The sequence below is a fragment of the Amblyomma americanum genome, chromosome 2, assembly GCF_052857255.1.
Source record: "Amblyomma americanum isolate KBUSLIRL-KWMA chromosome 2, ASM5285725v1, whole genome shotgun sequence".
Lineage (NCBI taxonomy): Eukaryota > Metazoa > Arthropoda > Arachnida > Ixodida > Ixodidae > Amblyomma > Amblyomma americanum.
In genome coordinates, this window is record NC_135498.1 from 183,587,737 (window position 1) to 183,611,575 (window position 23,839).

Genomic DNA, 23,839 nt, shown 5'->3' on the forward strand with positions numbered 1-23,839 from the left:
CAACCCAAAAGTACACCCCTCCCAGCAATGTAAACAAAAACAACGTGATTTATAATACGGATCTCTCCAGGTTATGTTAACAATCAAAACAATAAAAATGCAAGGGAGGTTTGGAGGTGCCTGGGTTCGAACCCGGGGCCTCTCACATGCGAAGCGAGCGCTCCACCATTGAGCCGCAAGGGACAGACCTCAGAACAGTAATAATAACAGTGATGTCTGTATCTCTAGCGCAGTTGAATGGCTAATAAGTCTAAATTACTAGCATGCTGAACAGGCCCGCAGGTAGCGCGCCCGTCTCTCAACACGAGGGTCCTACGCTTGATTCCTTCCTAGTTTACCCAAAATTACTTTTCACTATACAGTTACTTAACTTCGCATTTTTAAAGGATTCTGAGACGTTTGCGACCACTTCCAGTGCTCTTGCTCAAACCTTTCTAGCTTTTTAATTTTTAACTCCGTTGGTGATTTTCGCGTTACAATAACAACGCCGACACCGGCTTTTCTGGGACTCGGGGCTCTAAACGACGTAGATTTAAAGTAGACTGCGAATTTGTTAACCATTCTGATATATTCTTGATGAGTCATGAGATTGTAACCACAAACCCAACATCTGCTCTTTATTTTTATTATTCTTTTGCTTCAGGCTGGACCGTAAATTCTTGATTTTTTCATTAACTTCTCTGTTGGCAAATGAACGTAGTTTTTCAGCCCAAGTGATGGTGCATAAAGACGTCAGAGCTCCCGTGACGGCATGAATTTAATACTAGTGCTCTTTTGCTCAGACCCCGGCGCCAATGGCGGAGCGGGGAACGTGTTCTTTATATTTTTTGTGCTGCCTGTCCTAATACCTATATCTCAGTACCTATTGCTGAGAAATTTAGGCAACACTAATGAAACATTCACTAATAGTGTTGAAACAATGCTGCAACGTGAAAAGAAAATGTTCTGGGCAAGAACAAGTGCATTTCCAGGATCTTCTTCCCACCTTTTTTTTTTCATTTCTCATGCAGTAACGGTGGACTACAACAAGAAGAATTTGTAGAATTTAGCGGTCAAATATCCTGGTTTGTACCTTCCATAAATTGCATACACGACGCGAAATTTCTTTCGGAAACTTGATACGTGAACAGGACCTTATTAACGCTTACTGGGAGGCCGTTTATGACCGGCATATAAGTCAACCCGATTTAAGGAACCGATGTAATTAAGGTAAGGGCATCGATGTGGCATTTTTCCACTGTGTTTTAGTGCTCTATTCTCTAACATCTTGCTTTCTCCTCTCAGGGCGCGGATGGAGCCTCGATGTTTGCTTTTATAATTGGCGGGTCTGGACAAGGTGTTTTCTTTCGTGGAGTCAGTGGGAGAAGTGCATGCAAATGTTGCGTCAAAGTCAAGAGTAGGTTTAAAAGAACAGCATTGCCTTAGCGCTTCTGTGTCATGTTAAATAAAAACGTTGAAAAGTTACAGTGAATACGCTTTATAAAATTCCTCCATATTATAAATCATGCAGACTTGCAATAAACTTGCAATAACTCAACACGTATGAATTGCAAATCAGTGACAATCACAACAACAGCAGGAAACACATAATGTCATAATCAGGAACTGGATGGCCAATTTTAGTCAGGAATGCATCCCCAACCTTAACTAAGAAGTCCAGAAGAATCGACTGCTGGGCGAGTTGCTGCATGACTCGAAGATAAAGGCGCAGGAGTAGAGAGGACCAACAAAGAAGAACACAGACAAAGCGCTTACTCCAACTGTAGTTTATTGCACGAGCTCGACTTGCGCATTGCTATAAAATTCGAGCTCGCGCAATAAGCTACAAATGCAATAAGCGCCTTGTCCGTGTTCCTTCTTTGCTCGTCCTGTCTACTCCTGCATCTTGTATCTTCGACTAAGCGAAGTCATCAAAGACGCCAGAGGATTGTAATCACACAAATCATTTACTTCAAAATCAAAAATTCATCATACAATTTCGTAAATGATGTCTTCAACAATAACATTTTGATGCAAATTGGTCTTTTTTGACACTCTGATCCTTTAGTAAGCTCTTCAGGTGTGGTTCCTCGCCATTAGGCACATAATAAATCAACACTGGTATCTCAGACATGACACTTGCAAGGCCTCTCCAGTTAATTCTAGGCATTCCCTGCACGCCCAATGAAGGCACATTTTTCTTGAAGATACTCGAAAGCAGACGCGACCACGTGCGCGCCTGGCACACGGTTCTGGCCATCGCCGAAGCTAGAACACGACATTTCGTGACATGTGTGTCTGGTTACAAGTTTGCTGTGCCTTGTTGCGGTTAGAAACCTTGTAAGTGTGCTTACATGACGCGCTAAAATTCCTTAACCAAGTAACGGCTCTGATACGGTGATAACTTACGAGAAGAAGGCGCTACGGTAGTAGACCAAGCTTGAGGAGGTAGTGGAGGTTCTTGAACTACACCCGGCGTTTGTTTAAAGCAGCGGTGCAATGCTTCAGAACGTACAACTGTACTACTTACTCCCACAAGACCGTTTTTTCTTTCCTCACTCTTTGCTTCCGCTCTTTGTTTGTTCGGTCTTGTGACATATCATATGTTGTTCTTAATACCCAGCAAGCTATGGCGAACATCTGAATAATCATAATAATTATCCAGACTTAGTGCACTGCAGGTCAAAGCCCTCTTCCATATATTTCCTATTAACCCTTTACTGTGGCTGTGGCCACTTTATCCCCGGTGGCCAGAGCCATGTCAGGTCATGACAGGCCACATTGCCTTCGATCCCCCTCCCCCCCCCCCAATTCGCATACTCCCCCACTATAGAAGACGCTGGAAGTTTCAGGCGCCCGTTTTTACTTACTCCTGCACATACACATGCCAATGCAGGCCCGTGCTTTACGCGAATAGTTCATCTTTTTCGAGGCGTCCCACCCACCACACGAAAGAAGAAAATTGTGCCTGAAATACGAACCTTTTCATTTGCCGTAGCGCGTTGTAAAGTGCGGATACAATCACGGAGGCGTTAACCAGCTCTGTAATCGGTGCTTCATTCGGTTGGAGGTGTAAAGAAGCAACGGACCTTCCAAAGGTGTCTGTCTTCACACTTTCACACTGTTGTATACCGGGTGTTTTTTTTTAACTGTTTACAGATCGTTGTTTTAAATGCTGCGAGAGATACATCGGTGCGGTCTGTGCAGGTCAGTTGTACAGCAAGGCGGACATTATGTACGTGATAGAGCTCACTTTTTTAACTTTTTAACTTTTTAAGCAGCTTTCTAACTTTTTATTTCGAAGGTTAAAATTGTATCAAGAAATTGATGGCTGTCAACATGAAAATTGAGTTCAGTTTTGAAATTTTCTTCGTCGGTAATTCGTTTCAATACTTAACGTAAACAATACGATATTTTAGCTTGTAAAGTTTGCTTCCCGCCATGCGCCTATTTAAAATGGTGTCGCTAGTATCGTCGTAAAATGGTACCGTTGCGAAAATCGCGCTAACTGCTTGTGTGGCATAAAATAGACATACGGCCTCCGTATTTGCTGTATTAAAAATTCGAGCGACGCCATATTAAAAATGCGCTAAAGGGAGAGGGAAGCAAACTGTAGGAGCTTAAGATTGGTGTCATATACCGTATTATATATATAGGTCGTGGGCTTAGTTCCCACCGGCGGCATGTGGTTGTTCGTTCTTCTGCTTTCCTAATCATTTATCGTAAAGCAACAAAATATTCAATAAAAAACCTGCATTACTCAAAAGCAGAAATATTAGTAATATTAATGGCCCCCCTTATGCTGCTTCGTTTTTGTGGCTGTCGGCTCCTCTCATATATATATTGTCACATACGAAGTTTTTCCGCGGGACACGACCTCCTCACCACGTCGGCGCCATCCGACCGAGACTGTCCACGTGGTGCGCATGAAGCCCTACCATGACAGGCTGCAACCCGCCGCTTTACTAGCTTAACAGCTCTCTGTATTCTCTGCCGTCCGCCGTCTATACCGAACATTACCTTTGCTGTCCGTGTTCGTTTCCGGCGTCGGGTCGCCGTTTGATGGAGGGGGTAATGGCGCGTGCTCATGGGAGCGCGCCGACGATGAAGACGAAGTGTGCGTGTGCCGGTGGACAAAGACGAAGTGTGTGTGTGGTTCGGACAGCCATCTTGTAAGTTCCCTGCTGTGCGCTGGACTTCGCTGAGACCGTGATCTGTGCCGGTCCTGTCTTGGCTGCAATATATATTTCATTTCATTTTATTACCTTGAAGGCCCCAAAAGAGGGGTGTTACATAAGGGGTGGCAACAATAAAATCACAGATTCAAGAAACTTTTATTTACCAACGGTTTCTGCTGCTTTATAAGTAATTTTCTATAGGCGAAAGATTAATCGAAGTGTTATTATCCCACTGATTAGCACAACACATTTAAAAAAATGAAACATGCCCCTATGCACCTTGGTTTCGGTGACTTTTGGCTGCCTTATATATATATATATATATATATATATATATATATATATATATATATATATATATAGAGTTTAAGTACACTTCAAGAAACTTTTATTTACCAACGGTTTCGGACTGTGGACCGTACTTCATCACGGTAACATAATGTGTCACCTCCGACTAATCAAGGACGGTCCACTGTCCGAAACCGTTGGTAAATAAAAGTTCTTCAAGCGTACTTCAACTCTTACGTTATAAGCAGCCGAGTATGTTTTTGATTGTAGCATATCTCTCTCTCTCTCTCGGTAATCTATATATATATATATATATATATATATATATATATATATATATATATATATATATATATATATATATATATATATATAGCACAAACAGGAAATGAGGGGCTCGCTTGACAAACTTATGAAGGGAGCTAACAGTCACCGAAACCAAGGTGCATAGGGGAATGTTTAATTTTATTTATGTGTTGTGCTTATCAGTGGGATAATAATACTTAGATTAATCTATCGCTTAAAGAAAATTACTTATAAAGCAGCAGAAAAAACAACCATGCCGCTGGCGGGATCCGAACCCACGACCTCCGAAAATCGCGTCCGGTGCTCTACCAACTGAGCTACGGCGACGGCCGTCCAATATGCTGCTCTCGGGGGTATTTATGTTTATTGTGTGTAAGCGAACCTTGAGAGTGTTCACCAGCGCCACCCTCGTCCATAGCGGCGGACGTAGCACGTCCTGTAATACCGCGAGTGTATTACTTTTTTTCAGAGTTACTAGTGCAGGGTAGGTAAAGACAAAAAGAAAGTCAAACCGTTACTTGAGAACTGTAAACAAAACAACAGGGCAGAATTTAGGTACTGCGACGATAGCAGGACGAACACGTGGGGTTGAGGATTCGCACTCGGAAATTAAAACGGCCGGCTTCAAACGCGGCGTTGCAGCAATCAGCAGCATGCTAAAGTGGAACTGGCGCTACTGTGAACTCGGGAAAACAGAGCTCAAGCGACTCGTTTCGTAATGCCGACGGGATCATGACTAAGGCCTTGCAGGTTTCCCTAAGCTAACAGGTCGATAAGCGAGGAAAATAGCTTCTAGTTGATTTCAGTGGAGGTGTTAAATGCTACAGGTGGGGTTAGACTTGGAAAATAACTTCTAATTGGCTATCATTAGAAGCCTCATCACGGAAAAAACCCAGCATTGTGATCTGCCATGAAATTCGCGAATTGGTCGAGCCGAAGTTGTAGTAATAGTTTCGTTTCGTTTGGAATGTTTTTAAACAAGCAATATTCATTTCGTTGAGGCAATCGAATCCGGGGATATTCCATTGGTTATCCAAACTTTCGAAGATTCGCGCACCCGTGTAGTGATCTCCTTCGGCATTAGCAGCGGGTTATGTTGAATTTTTTTCCGTCTCATTCTGACGTCGGCCCTCTCGGCTGTCCGTGTCGGTGTCAGAAGACAGCGACCAACATTTCTGCTCCAAATGAAGCCCCTATGGGCACCTGTTTTCATTGAAGACAAGGACAACGACACACAGAAATTAATGGACTAATGCTGAAAAGCCGAATTGTTTCATTCAATCAAGGGTTCCACATTTTTGTACATAACAGAAACATCAAGTGATCACTTTGCAACAAATCGAAAATATAAACAGACGCTTCCAGCTGAAAATATAAAACAAAACAGTCATGATGATAAATGAAAAGAGGTGATGAACACCCGCACAAGCTACGTCCATAGAACAAGTATGAAGCCGACAACCTGCACCACCTTGTGAAAGGTGACTGTACGAAAAGTGGGCAGAAAATGTCACATAAACAGCAAAAACTTTTAACTACTAAATGGGGCCTAGCGTCGAAGCTGTTTTTTTGGCTCCCTCTTTAGCCTATTCTTTGTCTCGCTGTTTGCTTATTTATTTATTTTACAATATTTCCAATCTCGTCTGAGATCACTGCGGGCAAAAACAATGTGTCAAAGAGAAATTAAGTACAGAAACTGAAACAAAGGATGAAGCGTGAAAAAAACAAACGATATTAGGCGGTTACAAAATGCCCTAATACACCACTGCTTAAACGAAGAAGGAAAAAAGGTAAATGTGAATAGAACATTGTCAACAAAGTTTCAAAATTCTAGGCATGGACATATTTCAGCGTTCACTTTGATTATTGTTTACAGGCCCTGTAACTAATTTATCGCGGCGTGTAATTTATATGAGAAGGGAGCACCTTTTCGGAAGATTCATAGACGATTTGGTGCTGCAGTTCAAAACACGCGCGAAGTCTGCGCTCTGCCGCAGCGGCACGTTGCAAAGTGTCTCACCCTCGTTGCTACCGCAAAGCAGCCAGCAATTAAAAGCGAATAAGACAACGTCCGTTCTCAAAGGCAGCAGGTCCTTCACGCCGAGATTCGCAGATGCCTTAGCGTAAGCTCTCCAGGCTATTCTCAGCGACACGACGGCGGCTTGCAACTCAGTGTGTACAGCCTGACTGGCCGAACGAACTGGCAGCAGGCAGCGGTCATTCTGAGCGTACACCGATGATGCGTCGTCTCTGGCGTTCACCCGACCGAAGAATAGTACAGAGGCCAGTCTGGTACCGAGGCCTCCGTAAAGAGCTGCTAGATGTACGTCCGGCGTCAACCATGGAAAGTAGAAGTGCTGTGGCGTCAACTGGAAGCCGGAGTAGGCAGCGACGTCTTCTCTACTGTAGCCAAATGAATTGTAGCCGTCACTTGTAGCTGGAGAACTGCTGGCCACGTCCGGCAGCGTCTGTTCCAGGTGAGTGTAGAGGGCGATCTTGTTTCGTAGCGGGTCGTTCGTCATATCCGGACACAGAGGGTACACGTGCTTCATCGTTTCCGGTTTTGTACCGCTGAAGAAACGGAAAACAGAACCTGTACTCGTGTTCAAGCCAGATATCGGTTCGCTGAACTGGAGAAAGTCCTCGCGGTTCTCCTCCATGAACGCCGCCTCGATCGCGTCTGCAAGCCTCCGAACTACAAGCAAGGCTGTCTCGTCCCTTAGGAGGCCGTAGATGACGTCTCTGAATCCTGCGTACGCCGTGCTCAGGCAGTACACGCGCTGGTACTCCACGGCAGACTCCGCGTCGGCCATTTGGAAGCTTTCCAACAGCTGCCTGCTTGTGAACGGCAACAAAGCCTGGATGCAGAGGAAGCCAAAAAGGGCTAAACTTCTGGCTTCGCCGAACTCGCGGTGCAGGTCAAATAAGGCGCTGAATCTGCGCCTATCCTCGATATATAAGCCTCCCTCCAAGTCGACCAAAGAAGCGTTGAAATATCGCTTGAGCATAGTGTCCCAACTCGTTTCGGTTATGGATGGTGTAAGTGAGGGCAGCGAGGACGCATTCATCATCGTGCCCCTTCCGCCCTCTGCGTTGTGGTAGCCAGCTAGCCATTTCTGCATGAAAAAGTAATCATCGAACAGCTCAGAGGTCCTAGTCTGATTGAAGGTTCCGCCGAAGGCTTCGTAAGTTGCTTCGAAGTGTTGCCTGGCGTACGAGGACGCAATTTGGTACCTGAGTTGCGACTGGACACTTTCGAAGTGTCCATCTAATGTGAATGCAAGAGTTCGAAGTCCTTGTCGATTCTGTTCATCAACCATGTCGACTGATGCAGCGTCTACAGTTATACCAGAAGTCGACTGGTAATGCGTTGGCATTCGATGTGTTTCTTCTCTTATGATGTTATTGTGTCGATGGTGTCCAGACGCACCTCCGATTTCAGCGACAACTCTTCCGATTTGAACGCTGCGCTGTCGGCGTCCGTGAAGCACACCGACGCTGACATCGAGAAACACCGGCGTGAAGACCTTCCGGGCCATATAGAGAAGACCGTTTAGAAGATCTGGACGTCCCCGGGTAGCAGGCACCTCCTCCGGCCAAGTGATGCCACCTTGCGCGAGAACACGCCTGACTCCTTCCAAGTTTGAAGCTTCCAACGTGCCGAGGCAGGCCTCGACGTAAGCAGCTGCCTTCTCTTGTGGGCTCTGTTTTGCCGCCGGCACTTGCACCGACTTCACAGCGTCATAGATGCGCTCCAAGAACTTGCGCCAGACGTCGTCATACACAGGTCGCCAAGATCTTCTAACCCAAGCTCCGCAAATGTAGCTGCATACAAAGGCATTGACAATGTTAGTTAACTTTTAACAAATATGTTTTGCATTAGAAATAAAAATGTGAGCTTATTAGTAAACAGTTTAATTTCTCAGTTTTCTTTTAATATAATCGTACTACTACTTAAGAACGTCTTACATCAATACAAGCAGTGGTGCAAGCTAAGGCGGAAAACCCGCATTCTGGAGACAGACTAATGGCAGCAAAAAAAACAACATTTATTCAGAAGTTTTTGCCTGCTGCGCTTACCGTCTGTTGCAAACGCTCAAAGGTACCTTATCCAACATCGATGATTTCCCTTCTGAATTTGCGACAGACGGTTCATTTCGTCAATATTCATTTAACAGTAAGCAATTCGCTAGATAAAACAGAATGACTTCTCAAGCTTTCCACACATATTAACACAAGTAATATAAGTAACTTTACGAAGCTTCACACAGCAAGCAATTTAGGGAAACCGCAGCCCAGAGATGATACCCTTTGTGACACACAGAACAAGTTGTCACACCCTTGGTGTCTCGATACGAAAATCGCAATTTCATTTCCGCGTCCGCAGACACGAATATAAACCTGTGATACGCGTACCTTCAAGCGACATCAACAGCAGCGTCACTGCACCTCCGCATTGTTAATAGAGGATTTTAGGACAGGGAACCAAGCCTCACGAGCCCCCTACTCGCATCGCAAGGGCTTTAGAACAAGGGGCTGGCTGCATTGCAATGGATGCAATGAATGGATGGATGTTACGAGCCTCCCCTTGGAACTGGATGGGGGAGGGTGCCACTATGCTCAGAATTTTTCCCCCTACATTTCGCTAACCAATCTGTTAAACCTAAAAGGTACTACTTGAAAGTCCAGCCTTTTCAGAATAGAAATTCTAGTGACTTCTCGGTCATAACAACAATTTATCTTGACTTAGCCACCCACAACGCCGTTTCGGCTGCCAAGTGAAGTGCTAAATTTTACATAACGTATATTTTTTATTTTTATTTTAAGGTAGTGACAGCTGATCTGGATCATGAGAGGGAAATAACTAGAAGGATAAGAATGGGGTGGAGCGCATATGGCAGGTTCTCTCAGATCATAAATAGCAGGTTACCAATATTCCTCAAGAGAAAAGTGTACAAGAGCTGTATCTTACCGCTACTCACCTACGGGGCAGAAACGTGAAGGCTAACGAAAAGGGTTCAGCTTAAGTTAAGGACAACACAGCGAGCCATGGAAAGGAAAATGATAGGTGTAACATTAAGAGACCGGTAGCGGGCAGAGTGGGTGAGGAAACAAACGCTTGTTAGTGACATCCTAGTCGAAATCAAGAGGAAGAAATATGCTTGGGCGGAGCATGTACTGCGAAGGCAAGATAACCGCTGGTCCTTAAGGGCAACAGAGTGGATTCCAAGAGAAGGCTCGCGTAGCAGGGGGCGGCAGAAGGTTAGGTGGGCGGATGAGATTGGGAGGTTTGCAGGCATAGGGTGGTCGCAGCTGGCAAAAGACAGGGTTAATTGGAGAGACATGGGAGAGGCCTTTGCCCTGCAGTGGGTGTATGAAGGCTGATGATGATGATGATGATGATGATGATATTTTTAATTACTTTTATTACTTCACTAAAACTATTTAAACTTAGTAACCAGCTTTTTACACGAGATTTAAAATTTTGTAATCTTTATTGAGAAATATCAGCGCGTTTGAACGCCCCGCGCTTTTTACGTATCCTCGTGGCGAGCAAACAACACTTACTAAGTATACCAGCTGTCCAAATACCGAACATGCCTTAAAATTGGCGGCATATTGTCGCTCGAATTTTGTGGTGTGGGCATCCTGAGACGAATAAAAAAACTTCGTGAACCATTCATGTGGCCGGAACGCGAGACGCGGTGAGCTGGCAACCACGAAGTGGTGGTGAGACGAGCGGCCCCCGCTTCGGCGGTCGCCGCCATTTTTCCTGACCCATATCCAGAATTAGCAGGTCACGCTATTTCTCCGCGTTCTGAAGATCTCCAGTGGCGGCTCACTATTCCTCTGTCACCCATGACGATAAGGTCACCCTCTGCTAAAATTCTCTAATAGCGAAGTGCCATTGGGCACACTACCCCGGTGGCACTAACATATCAAACTGCCGCAGTGTTTTTTCTTATATACAAACTTTCTGCCATTCAGACATCTGTTTAACATCAAACGCGCTTATTTTTCCAACATTTCTGTCTTCCTTTCACTGCAACCGGAAGCCAAATAGGTGCGTTTCTTAACTATGCGAGAGCGCTTAGACAAAAGCTAAGGAAGACGAAGACGTCACAAAGCGGTCTGATAAGAAGAAAAAAATGTTTCTTACGACTGCTGCGTCTTTGAACCTCACTTGTAAAGTGGATGATCTTGTGCCCACAACAGGAGGCAGCTGCGAACACGTTATTTCTAATACTACCAGCTCGTGAAAGAACAAAAGAGGTGTTTGAAACATTTCCAGTGCCTACGTGATGCAGAATACGAAATCACGCGGTAGCGCTCTGCCGAGCAGACAGCAGAGCTTGTTGAGGGCGCGGGACGTCTATGCCCGTAACCATGATGGTCACATTTCTTCACTTTTTCTTTAAAGATTGTTCTTCCGCGCCATTTACTAAGGCATATTGCAAGCATCGTTAACTTCAAGTGGAGCTAACAGCCCTTTAAGCCCATGGTTGATGTGCAGAGCAAGTTCCGCGATTAGATACCGAATCTGGTTTCCCTTTTTTATCTCACCGCCTAAAACAGTATAGCTAGCATCTGTTCGGCGAAGCAAAGGAATATATGTTGGTCAAATGTTCTAGGGCAGTCCTCAAAGGTGGAGTAGATTCCTAATAAGGGAGTAATTACTCGTTGGCATCCACCCAAGCGCAAGTCATACGGCTACAAAGCAAAGCTATACAGCTTTCTCAGAAACTTGGGAGTTCGGTGAATTCGTCACTGCTTCATTGAAGCGGTGGTCACGTGTTCGAACGAATAAACCAGGACAAATTTTCCTTTAACAGAGAAGTTTCTGGTAGAGATATCCAGCTTCCATTTGTAGCCGTACGGCTGCGCTTAGGTGGATGCTGATGAGTAATTACTCCCTGATTACAAAGATATATATCTTCATATCCATGAATGCCCTTGATGTATTCGAATAAAAAATCAATTTCTTGCTTTTCTTCGTCTATTTTCGTTCTTTTACGGATTCATCTTAGCATGTAAGGAACGACCATTTATTTATTTGCCTGTTTCTAGAATCATAGATGCCTTGTTCTTAAGCTTCCCATAGCAATAAAATGACCTTGGATGCAACCCATCGTTCTTGCGGTGCAAGGTAATAACAGTGAAGTTTTTGTAAAGTACGTATTAGAGCATAAATGTCCATTGTTTGTAGCATATTCTATCGAGGCATCCCCGCCACGCAAATTATCCATCCACTATTAATTTTTCGCACTCTAAGCTACCTCAAGTGCAGGACAGCACGATACGAGCGATTGCATGTGCCACTTATGCATACACAAACGAAACATAAAGCCACTTGTTTGTTGCCTCTTAGCAAACAAACAGTGCCCTTATCGCTGGGTACAACTGAACTCCGCAACGCTAGAGCTAAGGCCAATAAAGCTGAATGCTGCTTCAAGGAAGGAAGCCACTTCCCAAAGGAGCTTCATCAGGCAAATGCGGCACAAACAACCCCGCACACAGCGCTGCTATTTAATTGGATGATCAAGTTCAGGATTACAGGACATCAATTTTATTTGTGAGAATATAGCGCATTACTGTAAGGTAATATTATGAAAATATTGAAGGTAATAGTCCATTCTACCGATCCGCAGCAGTGTCTTTCTTTTGAAGTCTATTCATCGTTCGCATCGAGTAGTTAAGGCCGCCATAAAAAAGAAAAAATAAAGGACGTTTCTGACGATACCAAAAAAATTTAATAGCGAAAAAATGCAAGCCTGGCGAGGGGAGATCTACGAATACGTTCATTGTTACAGCAGACTATTACTATATATAAAGAAATGCGTCCATAAACAACTTCCTATTGAAAATTGCGCTCCTCCAGATTTTCTGGGCATGAATGCATTTATACACACTTGGCGGTTACGCACACCAGCAAACGCTCAAAAACGAGCCGAAGGAAAAAAGATGAAAATTGGTTTTGAGTACAAAAAAATGGCGCAGTAACTCTCTCACTTATCTCAGCGGACCTCCGAACCGTGCCGTAAAGGAAGAGTTAAAGGAGGGAGCGATCGGGGAAAGGAAGAAAGAGGCGCCGTACAGCCGAAGGTTCATGTCGGAATCCTGTTCAACTCCGCATCAAAGCGTCACAACGATCGTTGCCCGTCGCCTTCAACTCGCTGACAGTTTCACAACGACTCACTTCGCACTCGGTTACACCATGTTTTCGGGACGCCTGCCATCACCTTGAGCATATGTTGCACAGCAGCAACCACACATTCATACTATTCTCACATGTAATACCGTGTCCGGACACAGCTCAAACAGGGACCGCAGTGAAAGCACCGGGACCGCAGTGCAGAGCACTGCCAAGTGAGGATAAGAACAGCACAGGACAGGATACTGCAGGTCTCCTGCTGCGGCTGAAAATACGCCGATTCTGACGGTCACTGCCTTGTGGAAATAAAAAAATGAAAGCACTGCGTATTCGGCACACAGAATGAGACAAGCGCAAGGTGTTCGCGTTAAGTAGTGTAGTTCAACGGCACGAACCCCGCAGATCGTATCAACTTCCTGGCTTCCTGCCTTGAAACACACGACAGTACACCCCTCAGATGCCGGTTGAATTGATGGAAGGATTCTCTAATAGAGTTGCCATACACTGATCTCGCCACGCTGGCCCATATCATACATCTTGAAACACACGAGAGAGTACCCCCCTCAGATGCTGGCTGAATTGATGGAAGGATTCTCTAATGGAGTAGTTGCCACACACGCATCTCGCCACGCTGACCCATATCACCCACCTTGAAACACACGAGAGTACCCCCTTCAGATGCCGGCTGAACTCATGGAAGGATTCTCTGATAAAATTGCCACGCACTCATCTCGCCAAGCTGGCCCATATCATACACCGTGAAACACACGAGAGTACCCCCCCTCGGATGCCGGCTGAATTGATGGAAAGATTCTCTAATGGAGTTGCCACACACTCATGTCGCCACGCTGGCCCATATCACACACCTTGAAACACACGAGAGTACCCCCCTCGGATGCCGGCTGAATTGATGGAAGGATTCTCTAATAGAGTTGCCATACACTCATCTCGCCACGCTGGCCCATATCACACACCGTGAAACACACAAGAGTACCACCCTCAGATGCCGGCTGAATTGATGGAAGGATTCTCTAATAGAGTTGCCAACACACTCAATTTGCCACGCTGGCCCATATCACACACCGTGAAACACACAAGAGTACCCCCTCGGATGCCAGCTAAATTGATGGAAGGATTCTCTAATAGAGTTGCCACACACTCATCTCGCACGCTGGCCCCTATCACACACCGTGAAACACACAAGACTAACCCCCTCAGATGCCGGCTGAATTGATGGAAGGATTCTCTAATAGAGTTGCCACACACTCAACTCGCCACGCTGGCCCATATCACACACCTTGAAACACACAAGAGTACCCCCCTCGGATGCCGGCTGAATTGATGGAAGGATTCTCTACTAGAGTTGCCACACACTCATTTCGCCACGCTGGCCCATATCACACACCGTGAAACACACAAGATTACCCCCCTCAGATCCCGGCTGAATTGATGGAAGGATTCTCTAAAGAGTTGCCACACACTCATCTCGCCACGCTGGCCCATATCACACACCTTGAAACACACAAGAGTACCCCCCCTCGGATGCCGGCTGAATTGATGGAAGGATTCTCTATTAGAGTTGCCACACACTCATCTCGCCACGCTGGCCCAAATCACACACCTTGAAACACACGAGAGTAACCCCCTCGGATGCCGGCTGAATTGATGGAAGGATTCTCTAATAGAGTTGCCACACACTCATTTCGCCACGCTGGCCCATATCACACACCGTGAAACACACAAGAGTTCCCCCCTCAGATGCCGGCTGAATTGATGGGAGGATTCTCTAATAGTTGCCACACACTCAATTCGCCACGCTGGCCCATATCACACACCGTGAAACGCACAAGAGTACCCCCCTCGGATGCCGGCTGAATTAATGAAAGGATTCTCTAATAGAGTTGCCACACACTCATCTCTCCACGCTGACCCATATCACACACCGTGAAACTCACAAGAGTACCCCCTCAGATGCCGGCTGAATTGATTGAAGGATTCTCTAATAGTGTTGCCACACACTCATCTCGCCACGCTGCCCATATCCCACACCATGAAACACACAAGAGTACCCCCCTCATATGCCGGCTGAATTTATGGAAGGATTCTTTAATAGAGTTGCCAGACACTCAACTCGTCATACTGGCCCATATCACACACATTGAAACACACAAGAGTACCCCCTCGGATGCCGGCCGAATTGGTAGAAGGGTTCTCTAATAGAGTTTCCACACACTAATCCTGCCACGCTGGCCCATATTACACACCTTGAAACACACAAGAGCACCCCCCCTCAGATGCCGGCGGCATTGATGGAAGGATTCTCTAATACAGTTGCCACACACTCATCTCGCCACGCTGGCCAATATCACAAACCGTGAAACACACAAGAATACCCCCCTCGGATGCCGGCTGAATTGATGGAAGGATTCTCTAATAGAGTTGCCACACACTCATCTCGCCACGCTGGCCCATATTGTGATAGCGTCAAGTGCATGACGCGTCACTTTGCCATGACGCGCACTGATAGCAGCAGCGGATAAGCAACCGCTGCGTATAAAAGAAGCCTCAGACAAATAAACGCTGATTCCTTGTCCTGCACCGGTCTTCGCTGGTTCTCTGGTGCGGCCGCTCGGCTGCCGCACGCTACTACATTACACTGGCGACGAGGATGGGATCGAGGCGGCTGGCTGGTTTCTTCGGTTGCTGCTGAAGACTACTGCCTGGCGGATGCTGCAATGGCGAAGGTGGGAAAAATTGATACTTTTGACGAAAGGAGCGACAGCTTCGAGTCCTACTTGGAAAGATTTGAGCTTTACGTCTTGGCAAATGATGTGGCTGAAGGCAAGAAGCTAGCCGTATTCCTGACTGTAGTAGGACCTCGAGTGTATGAAGTATTGAAGAACCTGCTAGTTCCGAATTCCCCTGCCAGCAAAACGTATGACGAGGTCACGGCGCTACTGAAAACACACTACAGTCCCCGAAAGGCCGTGATTGCGGAAAGGTGCCTATTTAACCGAAGATTGCAACTTGAGCAAGAGACTGTAGCCGAATTCATTGTGCAGCTGAAGCACCTGGCCAGAACTTGCGAGTTTGGCAAGTTTCTCGACGAAGCGCTTAGAGACAGGCTAGTCGCCGGGCTACGCTGCGTCGACACTCAGCGTGAGCTGGTTGCCGCTGAAAAGCTGACGTTCGAAGAGGCGTGCAAAATTGCGTTAAATCGTGAACTAGCCACCACCCAGACTCAACAAGTAAAGCTAGAAGAGTTGAAAAGTATACCACAAAGGCGCTCAGGACTAGAAGTTGATGTTCTGAGTAAAGGCTACCGTGCTAAGGACAATTATCGAAGCAAGACTGAGCCCGTAGAGTGCTTCCGTTGCGGTAAACGCCATGCGGCCAATAATTGCCGATATCGCAAGTACAAGTGTCATAACTGCGGAGAGCAAGGTCACTTGAAATCAAAGTGCAGGCAGCGCACAGGCAAACCGAACGCGCTGAATGCGATCGATAACTCGGCCGATGAGTCTGACGAAGAGCAAGAAATATACAGTATGATCACAAATAAGGCTGCATACTATGTCACAGTTCTGGTGGAAGGACAGGCCTTAAGGATGCAAATCGACACAGGGGCGTCCGTCACCGTCATGCCGAAGTCAGTTTTTCTTCGTAAGTTTCCCCATCTGACAGTAACGACGGCTACGGTTCCTTTACGAACGTACACAGAACTAGTGCCGGTCGTAGGGTCGGCTGATGTGCGTGTTGAGCACGCTAATCAAACTGACGTTCTACCTGTTCTGATAGTAGATGACGGTGGGAAAGTGTTGCCGTGTCTGCTCGGCCGCAACTGGCTGAGGAAGCTGAAATTAAACTGGCAGGAAGTCCATGCTATACAGCAAGACGACGCCGTGGAGGAACTTAAGAAGTTTCAGGCTTTGTTTTCACCGCAGATGGGGCTGATAACGGGCTACAAAGCACAGGTCCTCTTGAAGCCAGACAGCAAGCCAGTATTTTGCAAGGCCCGTCCCGTGCCTTTTGCATTGAAGCAAGCTATGTCCGAAGAGCTAGACGCCTTGGAACGGGCGGGGGTACTGAAAAGGGTCACCAGAAGCGATTGGGCGACTCCGCTGGTAGTGGCACCGAAAGACGGAGGAGCAAAAGTGCGGTTGTGCGGTGGCTACAAGGTCACGGTGAACCCTGTGCTGCTGACTGAGCACTACCCTCTTCCCTTGCCAGAAGATTTGTTCACACCATTGGCAGGCTCAAAAGTATTCTGCGTCCTAGACCTTGCTGCCGCTTACCAGCAAGTAGAACTTGCCGACGATGCAAAGGCGATTTTAACTATAAACACCCACCAAGGCCTTTAACAGTACCAGCGGCTCCCTTACGGCATTGCCAGTGCTCCTGCCATATTCCAGTCGCTCATGGACGGGCTTCTCAAGGGTATCCCTCAAGTAGGGTGTTATATTGATGATGTCATCATTGGAGGTTCAAGTGAGAATGAATGTCGGAAAAGGCTGGAAGAAGTTTTGACACGATTGCAGGAGCACAATGTGACGCTGCGCATGGAAAAATGCAAGCTCTTTTGCAGTGAAGTCCGCTATCTGGGCCACATAATTTCAGCGGATGGAATAAAGCCACTGGAATCGAAAACAAGGGCAATAGAGCGTGCACCGGAGCCTACAAATGGTACTGAACTGAAGTCTTTCCTGGGAATGGTAACATTCTACTCCAAGTTCCTGTCGAACTTGGCGACTGTGGCTGCGCCGCTCTACGAGCTCCTGAAGAAGGGCACGCGTTGGAAATGGACAAGCGAGTGTTCTCGCGCGTTTCGAAAAACAAAGAACTTGCTCACGACCAGTCCGGTACTTGCTTACTACAATCCGAAGCAACCCTTGGCTCTAAGCTGTGATGCGTCGCAGTATGGGCTCGGCGCGGTTCTTTTTCACATACTTCCCAGTGGGCAAGAAAAGCCTGTCGCTTTTGCTTCCAGGACGTTATCGCAAGCTGAGCGCGGCTATGCCCAGATCGAGCGAGAAGCGCTGGCAATAATCTTTGCTCTCAAGAAGTTTCATCGTTACCTATATGGAAGGGCATTCACGTTGTTCACGGATCATCAACCATTACTAGGCATCTTAGGGCCACGGAAGCAGGTCCCATCTTTGGCGGCTGCTCGAATGCAACGGTGGGCGTTAATCCTGACTTCTTATCGCTACGACTTGAGATATCGGAAAGGATCTCAAATGGAAGTGGCGGACGCGCTGTCCAGACTGCCTGTTGCAACCGAAAACAGCGTTGATGAGACACATACGCTCGCTGTTTTTGAAACTACGCCACTGACGGCTAAAGACGTTGCCAAAGCTAGCAAGTATGACGGCATTCTCAGCAAAGTCTACAGATATACGCTTGAAGGATGGCCAGCACAAATCAAAGATGCTCAACTTGTACCGTACTATAACAGACGTGCGGAGCTGTCGCTGGAAGCGGGATGCGTCACATGGGGCAGTCGTGTTGTTGTGCCAACAAAGATGAGAAATGCAGTGTTGAGTCTGTTGCACACGGAACACCCCGGTGCTTCACGCATGAAGATGCTCGCACGTAGCTTGCTCTGGTGGCCAGGGCTAGACGCAGAGATAGAAAACACTGTAAAAACGTGTAGCATTTGCCAACAAATGCAAAATAGCGCTCCCCGTTCTCCACTCGAGCCATGGCCGGTTCCCGCCCGCTGCTGGCAGCGAGTGCATGTGGACTTTTTTTACTTTGAAAAAACTACATTTCTTTTGTGCGTGGACTCGTTTTCAGTGGATCGAAGTGTTTCCTATGCGCTCTACTACAGCCGCGAAAACTATCGAGCGCTTGCGAAGTCTGTTTGCTGCTTACGGATACCCTGAACAACTGGTTTCTGATAACGGCCCCCAGTTTTCAGCGCAGGAGTTCCAGGACTTCCTCGATGCCTGTGGCATCCGACGCACGTACAGCCCGCCATACCATCCGCAGTCCAACGGGGCTGCCGAAAGGTCGGTGCAAACTGTAAAAAGGAGTCTTCGTAAGCAGCTTCTGCACGACAACAAGGGAGGTAACAACAGATCGATGCGGGAGAGACTGGACGACTTCCTGCTGGCGTACAGGACAACCCCTAACACGGCAACTGGCAAGTGTCCGGCTGAACTGTTTCTGAAACGAACTCCACGCACTAAACTGTCATTACTAAGACCATCATTTCGGGATGATATGCAGAGTAGGCAAGAAGGGCTAAAGCAGCAGCATGACCAACGGAGATCAACTTTCCGTTCGTTTAAAGAAGGAGACTGGGTGTACGTGAAGACTGTCCGGCAAGAGAAGGTGTCATGGACGGAAGGGCGTATAGTGCGGCTAGTCAGCCCTGTGACCTATCTCGTAGAGACTCAGAACACCGTTCGGTACGTTCATGTTGATCATTTGCGATCGCGCAGCTCTTTCAAGTATGCAGGACTGGACACCGGGGCGGAAGCCCCGAGACGACCCGACACCGACGACCTTGAGCGTCATCAGGAGACGCTCCCCTCCCCACCCCAAGAGGCGCAGCACGACGCGGACGCGGCAGTACCCCCTCTTCGCGATGATGCACCAACCCCGACCCCGCCACCACAAGACGGGCAAGAATTGCAGCTGCCAGCTGCTCACAACGCACATCCTGAGGCGCAAGCTGAAGCGCCTTCCGACTCTCCACCAACAACACTGCGCAGAAGCCAGCGCGCCCGGAAACCCCCAGACCGATATACCTCCCACGATTTCCGCCACTGCAGCTAATGAGTGGAGGCGAAGATCTTGGAGGGAAGGAATGTGATAGCGTCAAGTGCATGACGCGTCACTTTGCCATGACGCGCACTGATAGCAGCAGCGGATAAGCAACCGCTGCGTATAAAAGAAGCGTCAGACAAATAAACGCTGATTCCTTGTCCTGCACCGGTCTTCGCTGGTTCTCTGGTGCGGCCGCTCGGCTGCCGCACGCTACTACATTACACATATCACACACCGTGAAACACACAAGAGTACCGCCCTCAGATGCTGGCTGAATTGATGGAAGGATTCTCTAATGGAGTTGCCTTACACTCATCTCGCCACGCTGGCCCATATCACACACCGTGAAACACACAAGAGTACCCCCCTCAGATGCCGGCTGAATTGATGGAAGGATTCTCTAATAGAGTTGCCACACACTCATCTCGCCACGCTGGCCCATATCACACACCTTGAAACACACGAGAGTACCCCCCTCGGATGCCGGCTGAATTGATGGAAAGATTCTCTAATAGACTTGCCACACACTCAACTCGCCACGCTGGCCCCATCACTGCCCAGCAGTTAGGGAGGAGAGAAGAGGGAAAAAAAGGAGTGGGAACCTCTATTTTTCACGCCAATAATGATGGGTTTAATTCTTCTCCTGCCTCGGATGCAGCAAAAACCAAATGGTGACATACGACGACGGTAATACAAAGGCAGAGGGTTACAGCTCCTAGACTTCCGCGCCAAATAAACCCGACCGCTGACTCACAAGACAAGGCAAGAGACGGGCGTGTGTCAAACCGCGAGCTGCAATAAAGAGATGCGATACGGAAAGTGTCCTATGATATGTGGGGTTTAATGTCCCTAAGATCTGTGTGGGCTGTGAGGGACGCTGTTGTGGATGGTTCCGGATTCATTTTAACTACCTGGGGGATGTGCAGGTGAAACACAGACAGATATACAGATTAGTGTAAAACTGCTTGTGGAACAATACGGAGCCAGCGTACCGCACTACAATGGCCAGCAGGCAGCATGTTTGAGTCCCGTTACTGCATGACACGTCGAATAGTCAAGAGTGTACCGCGCCAGCGTGTACCCACCTGTAAAAGTTCTCGCACGGGCTGGCCACCAAATCCATGGTGGCGGCGAAGGCCTCAGCGTAGCGCGCACACGAGTCCCGGGTGCAAATTCCTGAGTCCGCCGCCAGCGCGAGTGCTGATCGCGCCGCCGCAACCGCGCGACCACCGGCCCAATAGTTCCAAGCCAGCCCTGCGGTGAGCACAGCCAGGGCGAGGACGCCCACCGTCGCAGCCATCGAATGGCGGTGGTGCATTGCACTCCCGTCGGACAGCCGGCACCTGCGCGGCTGCTGCCCGCCAGATGGCGCCGAAAGCGTCGGGGAACCAGAGCCCTGCACCGTTGTGTGCAAATAAGGTGTAGCAGCGTTAGTCAGGCGATGCAGTGAAGTCCGGTTGATTCGAACTCGGTTAGTTCAAACTGCAGGCTTATTCGAGTTAACATTTCGGTAGCAGCAGCATGAATGCGCTATACTACCTGAGAACAGTGACAATTTGGGCTAGATCGTAAGGAATGATTTTGCGGGGGGCGTATCGCGATAAGAACAAGGACATGAGAGGGACACACAACGAGCGCTGTGTCCTTCTCAAGTCCTTGTTTCTCTCGCGGTGAGACCCCCCCCCCCCTTTCAAATCACTATACTCCATGACAGCTATTACTAACAACGGAGCGGAAGCGAAGGGGCCGAAACACGCTCTCTCTTGCTACGTTGCGGGATATAGACCTAGCTTGCAGGTATTAGTGTTCCCTTGAAACATTATTTATAGTTACTATTCGTTATTTAAAGCTTATTTTCAACACAACTACTAAATTCCAAGGTTAGAAAGTCAAGAAAAAACAGTCCCTTGATTACAACGAAGTTTCTCGGCGCGTCTTCATACAGGAAGCTTCTGTAGATGGCGCACGCTACACCAGCCATAGATTGAAGCGACCGAGGAGAGAGAAGCCGACCACGAGGCCAGGAGCACCGTCGTGCGGCCAAACTTTGTAGCGGAATAACGCAGTTACTCTGTCTCGGGCACCTTCCCTTCACTGCCATGAAAACCCGTCGCCAGGTATTTTTTAGAAGGTTCTCTTAATACAAACAAAATTTAAAACCTCCTCTAATTCAAATTATCTAGAGGTGACTGAAGAAGTAGAAGATATGTGGAAAGGAATATTTGAGGCCACAGCTAGCGACTAGCGATATGGGTCAGTTGCATACTTCAGTCAATAAATGTCTTATTAGCTTTATAAGCACGAAAAAAAAATTACAAAACGCTTGGACAAGCAACCAGGGGATAGTTGGAAGCCCAAAACATAAAAGTGCACGTATACAAGCAACCTTCTCGAATTGACCAAGTACGAACCTGCATATTAACAAGATTATTCGTACCAATACAAGCAATCAAACACGATTCGCCGATGCAGGTCATCGTCATCAGCCTGACTACGCCCACTGCAAAGGAAGGCCTCTCCCATATCTTTCCAGTTAACCCTGTCCTGTCCCAGCTGCGGCCACCCAATCCCCGTGAACTTCATTATCTCGTCCACACATCTAACTTTCTACCACCCCCTTCTAAGCTAGCTTTCTTTGGAATCCAGTTACCCTTAACGACCATAGGTTATCTTGTCTTCGCATTGCATGCTCTACGCCAGCCTATTTCTTCTCCTTGATTTCGCCTAGGACATCTGTAACCCGCGTTTGATCCTTCACCCAATCTGCCATCTCCCTGTCTCTTAACGTTCCTTTCCATAGTTCACTGCGTTGTCTTTAAGGTGAACCCTTCTCTTTAGCCTCCACATTTCTGTTTCATAAGTGGGTACTGGTTAGATACAGCTTTTATATACTTTTCTCTTGAGGGATATTGGTAGACTGCCATTCATTATCTGAGAATGCCTGCCAAATGTGATGCACCCAATTCTTATTCTTCCAGTTAATTCCCTCTCATGATCCGGATCAGCTGTCACTACCTGACCTAAGTAGACGTATGCCTTTACCACTTGCAGTAACTCTCTACCAATTGTGGACTGCTGTTCCCTAGCCAGACTGGTGAACATTACTTTAGTTTTCTGCATGTGTTTCTTCAGATCCACCGTTAGATTCAAATTTTAGACCCAGCGTTCTTCTGCATTGTCTGCCTAAGTAATTAATCATGTATTGCAGTTCACGCCATGAGAGACTTAGCAAGGCAATGATATCAGCGAATCGCATATTACTAAGCTATTCTTCATTAACTCTTGTCCTTAACTGTTCCCATTCCGGGCCTCTGACGCCCTTTCCTGACACCCTTCCTTACTTGTGCAAGACAGGCCTTGGGCTTTGGAATCTTCAAAGGCTGGCGCTCAATGAAGACGACGAAGAGAAGCGCCGAACGCTCCGAACCTCGAGCGCCGAACGCTCCATCCCTCGTGCGTGCTCTGGACTGACCGCTGCCTCTGGTCTGTGCCTACACTGTATCGCTGGTTGTTCGCGACGCTGTGCTTTGCAAGACGTTCCTTATTACAAGTGGTGGAGGTGCCAACGATCCCCTCGCCCTGGAGCTTTGCACCCGCGCATTGCCTACCGCCTTTGCAATGCCTGAGACCGTCACCCAAACCGCTTCACCGCTTCCGTCGGCTGTCTTCTGTTCCGGCGCCGCGCGGCAGCGTGACCCGGCCATCTTCAGCGGCACAGATGACACGAATGTGGAGGATTGGTTGGCCTCCTATGAACGCGCAAGCGCATAAAATAAGTGGAACGTTAGCGTCAAGCTCACCAACTTTATCTTTTATTTGAGCGACGTAGCCAATCTCTGGTTTCGAAACCACGAGGCTGACATCTCAAGCTGGACAGCTCTAAAAACCAGTCTGACAGAAGTCTTTGGCCGTCCCGCAGTGCGTAAGCTTCGCGCCGAGCAACGCTTGCGAATTTGGGCCCAGCAGACCGGTGAAAACTTCACCAGTTATATTGAAGATGTCGTCGACTTCAGCAAGCGTGTCAACCCTTCTATGAGCGAGGCCGACAAGATCAGACATATTGTGAAAAGCATTGAGGATGATTCCTTCCAGATGCTCGTCGCCAAAGATCCCCAGACTGTCTCCGGTGTCCTCGGCTACTGCCGAAGCACTTGTTGACACT

At 47.5% G+C, this 23,839-nt stretch overlaps 1 protein-coding gene across 1 annotated transcript in view; it reads right to left on the reverse strand.

The window, feature by feature from the left end:
* Positions 1-6,082: 6,082 nt before the first annotated feature.
* LOC144119361 (uncharacterized) overlaps positions 6,083-23,839 on the reverse strand; it is a 74,738-nt gene continuing 56,981 nt past the window's right edge. Inside the window, exons 3-4 of the mRNA XM_077652002.1 lie at positions 20,763-21,073; positions 6,083-8,576 (exon numbers count right to left, since the gene is read on the reverse strand). Of these exons, the coding sequence (XP_077508128.1) occupies positions 6,659-8,576; positions 20,763-20,995 (2,151 nt within the window). The 5' untranslated portion in view covers positions 20,996-21,073 and the 3' untranslated portion in view covers positions 6,083-6,658. The remainder of the gene's footprint in view (positions 8,577-20,762; positions 21,074-23,839) is intronic.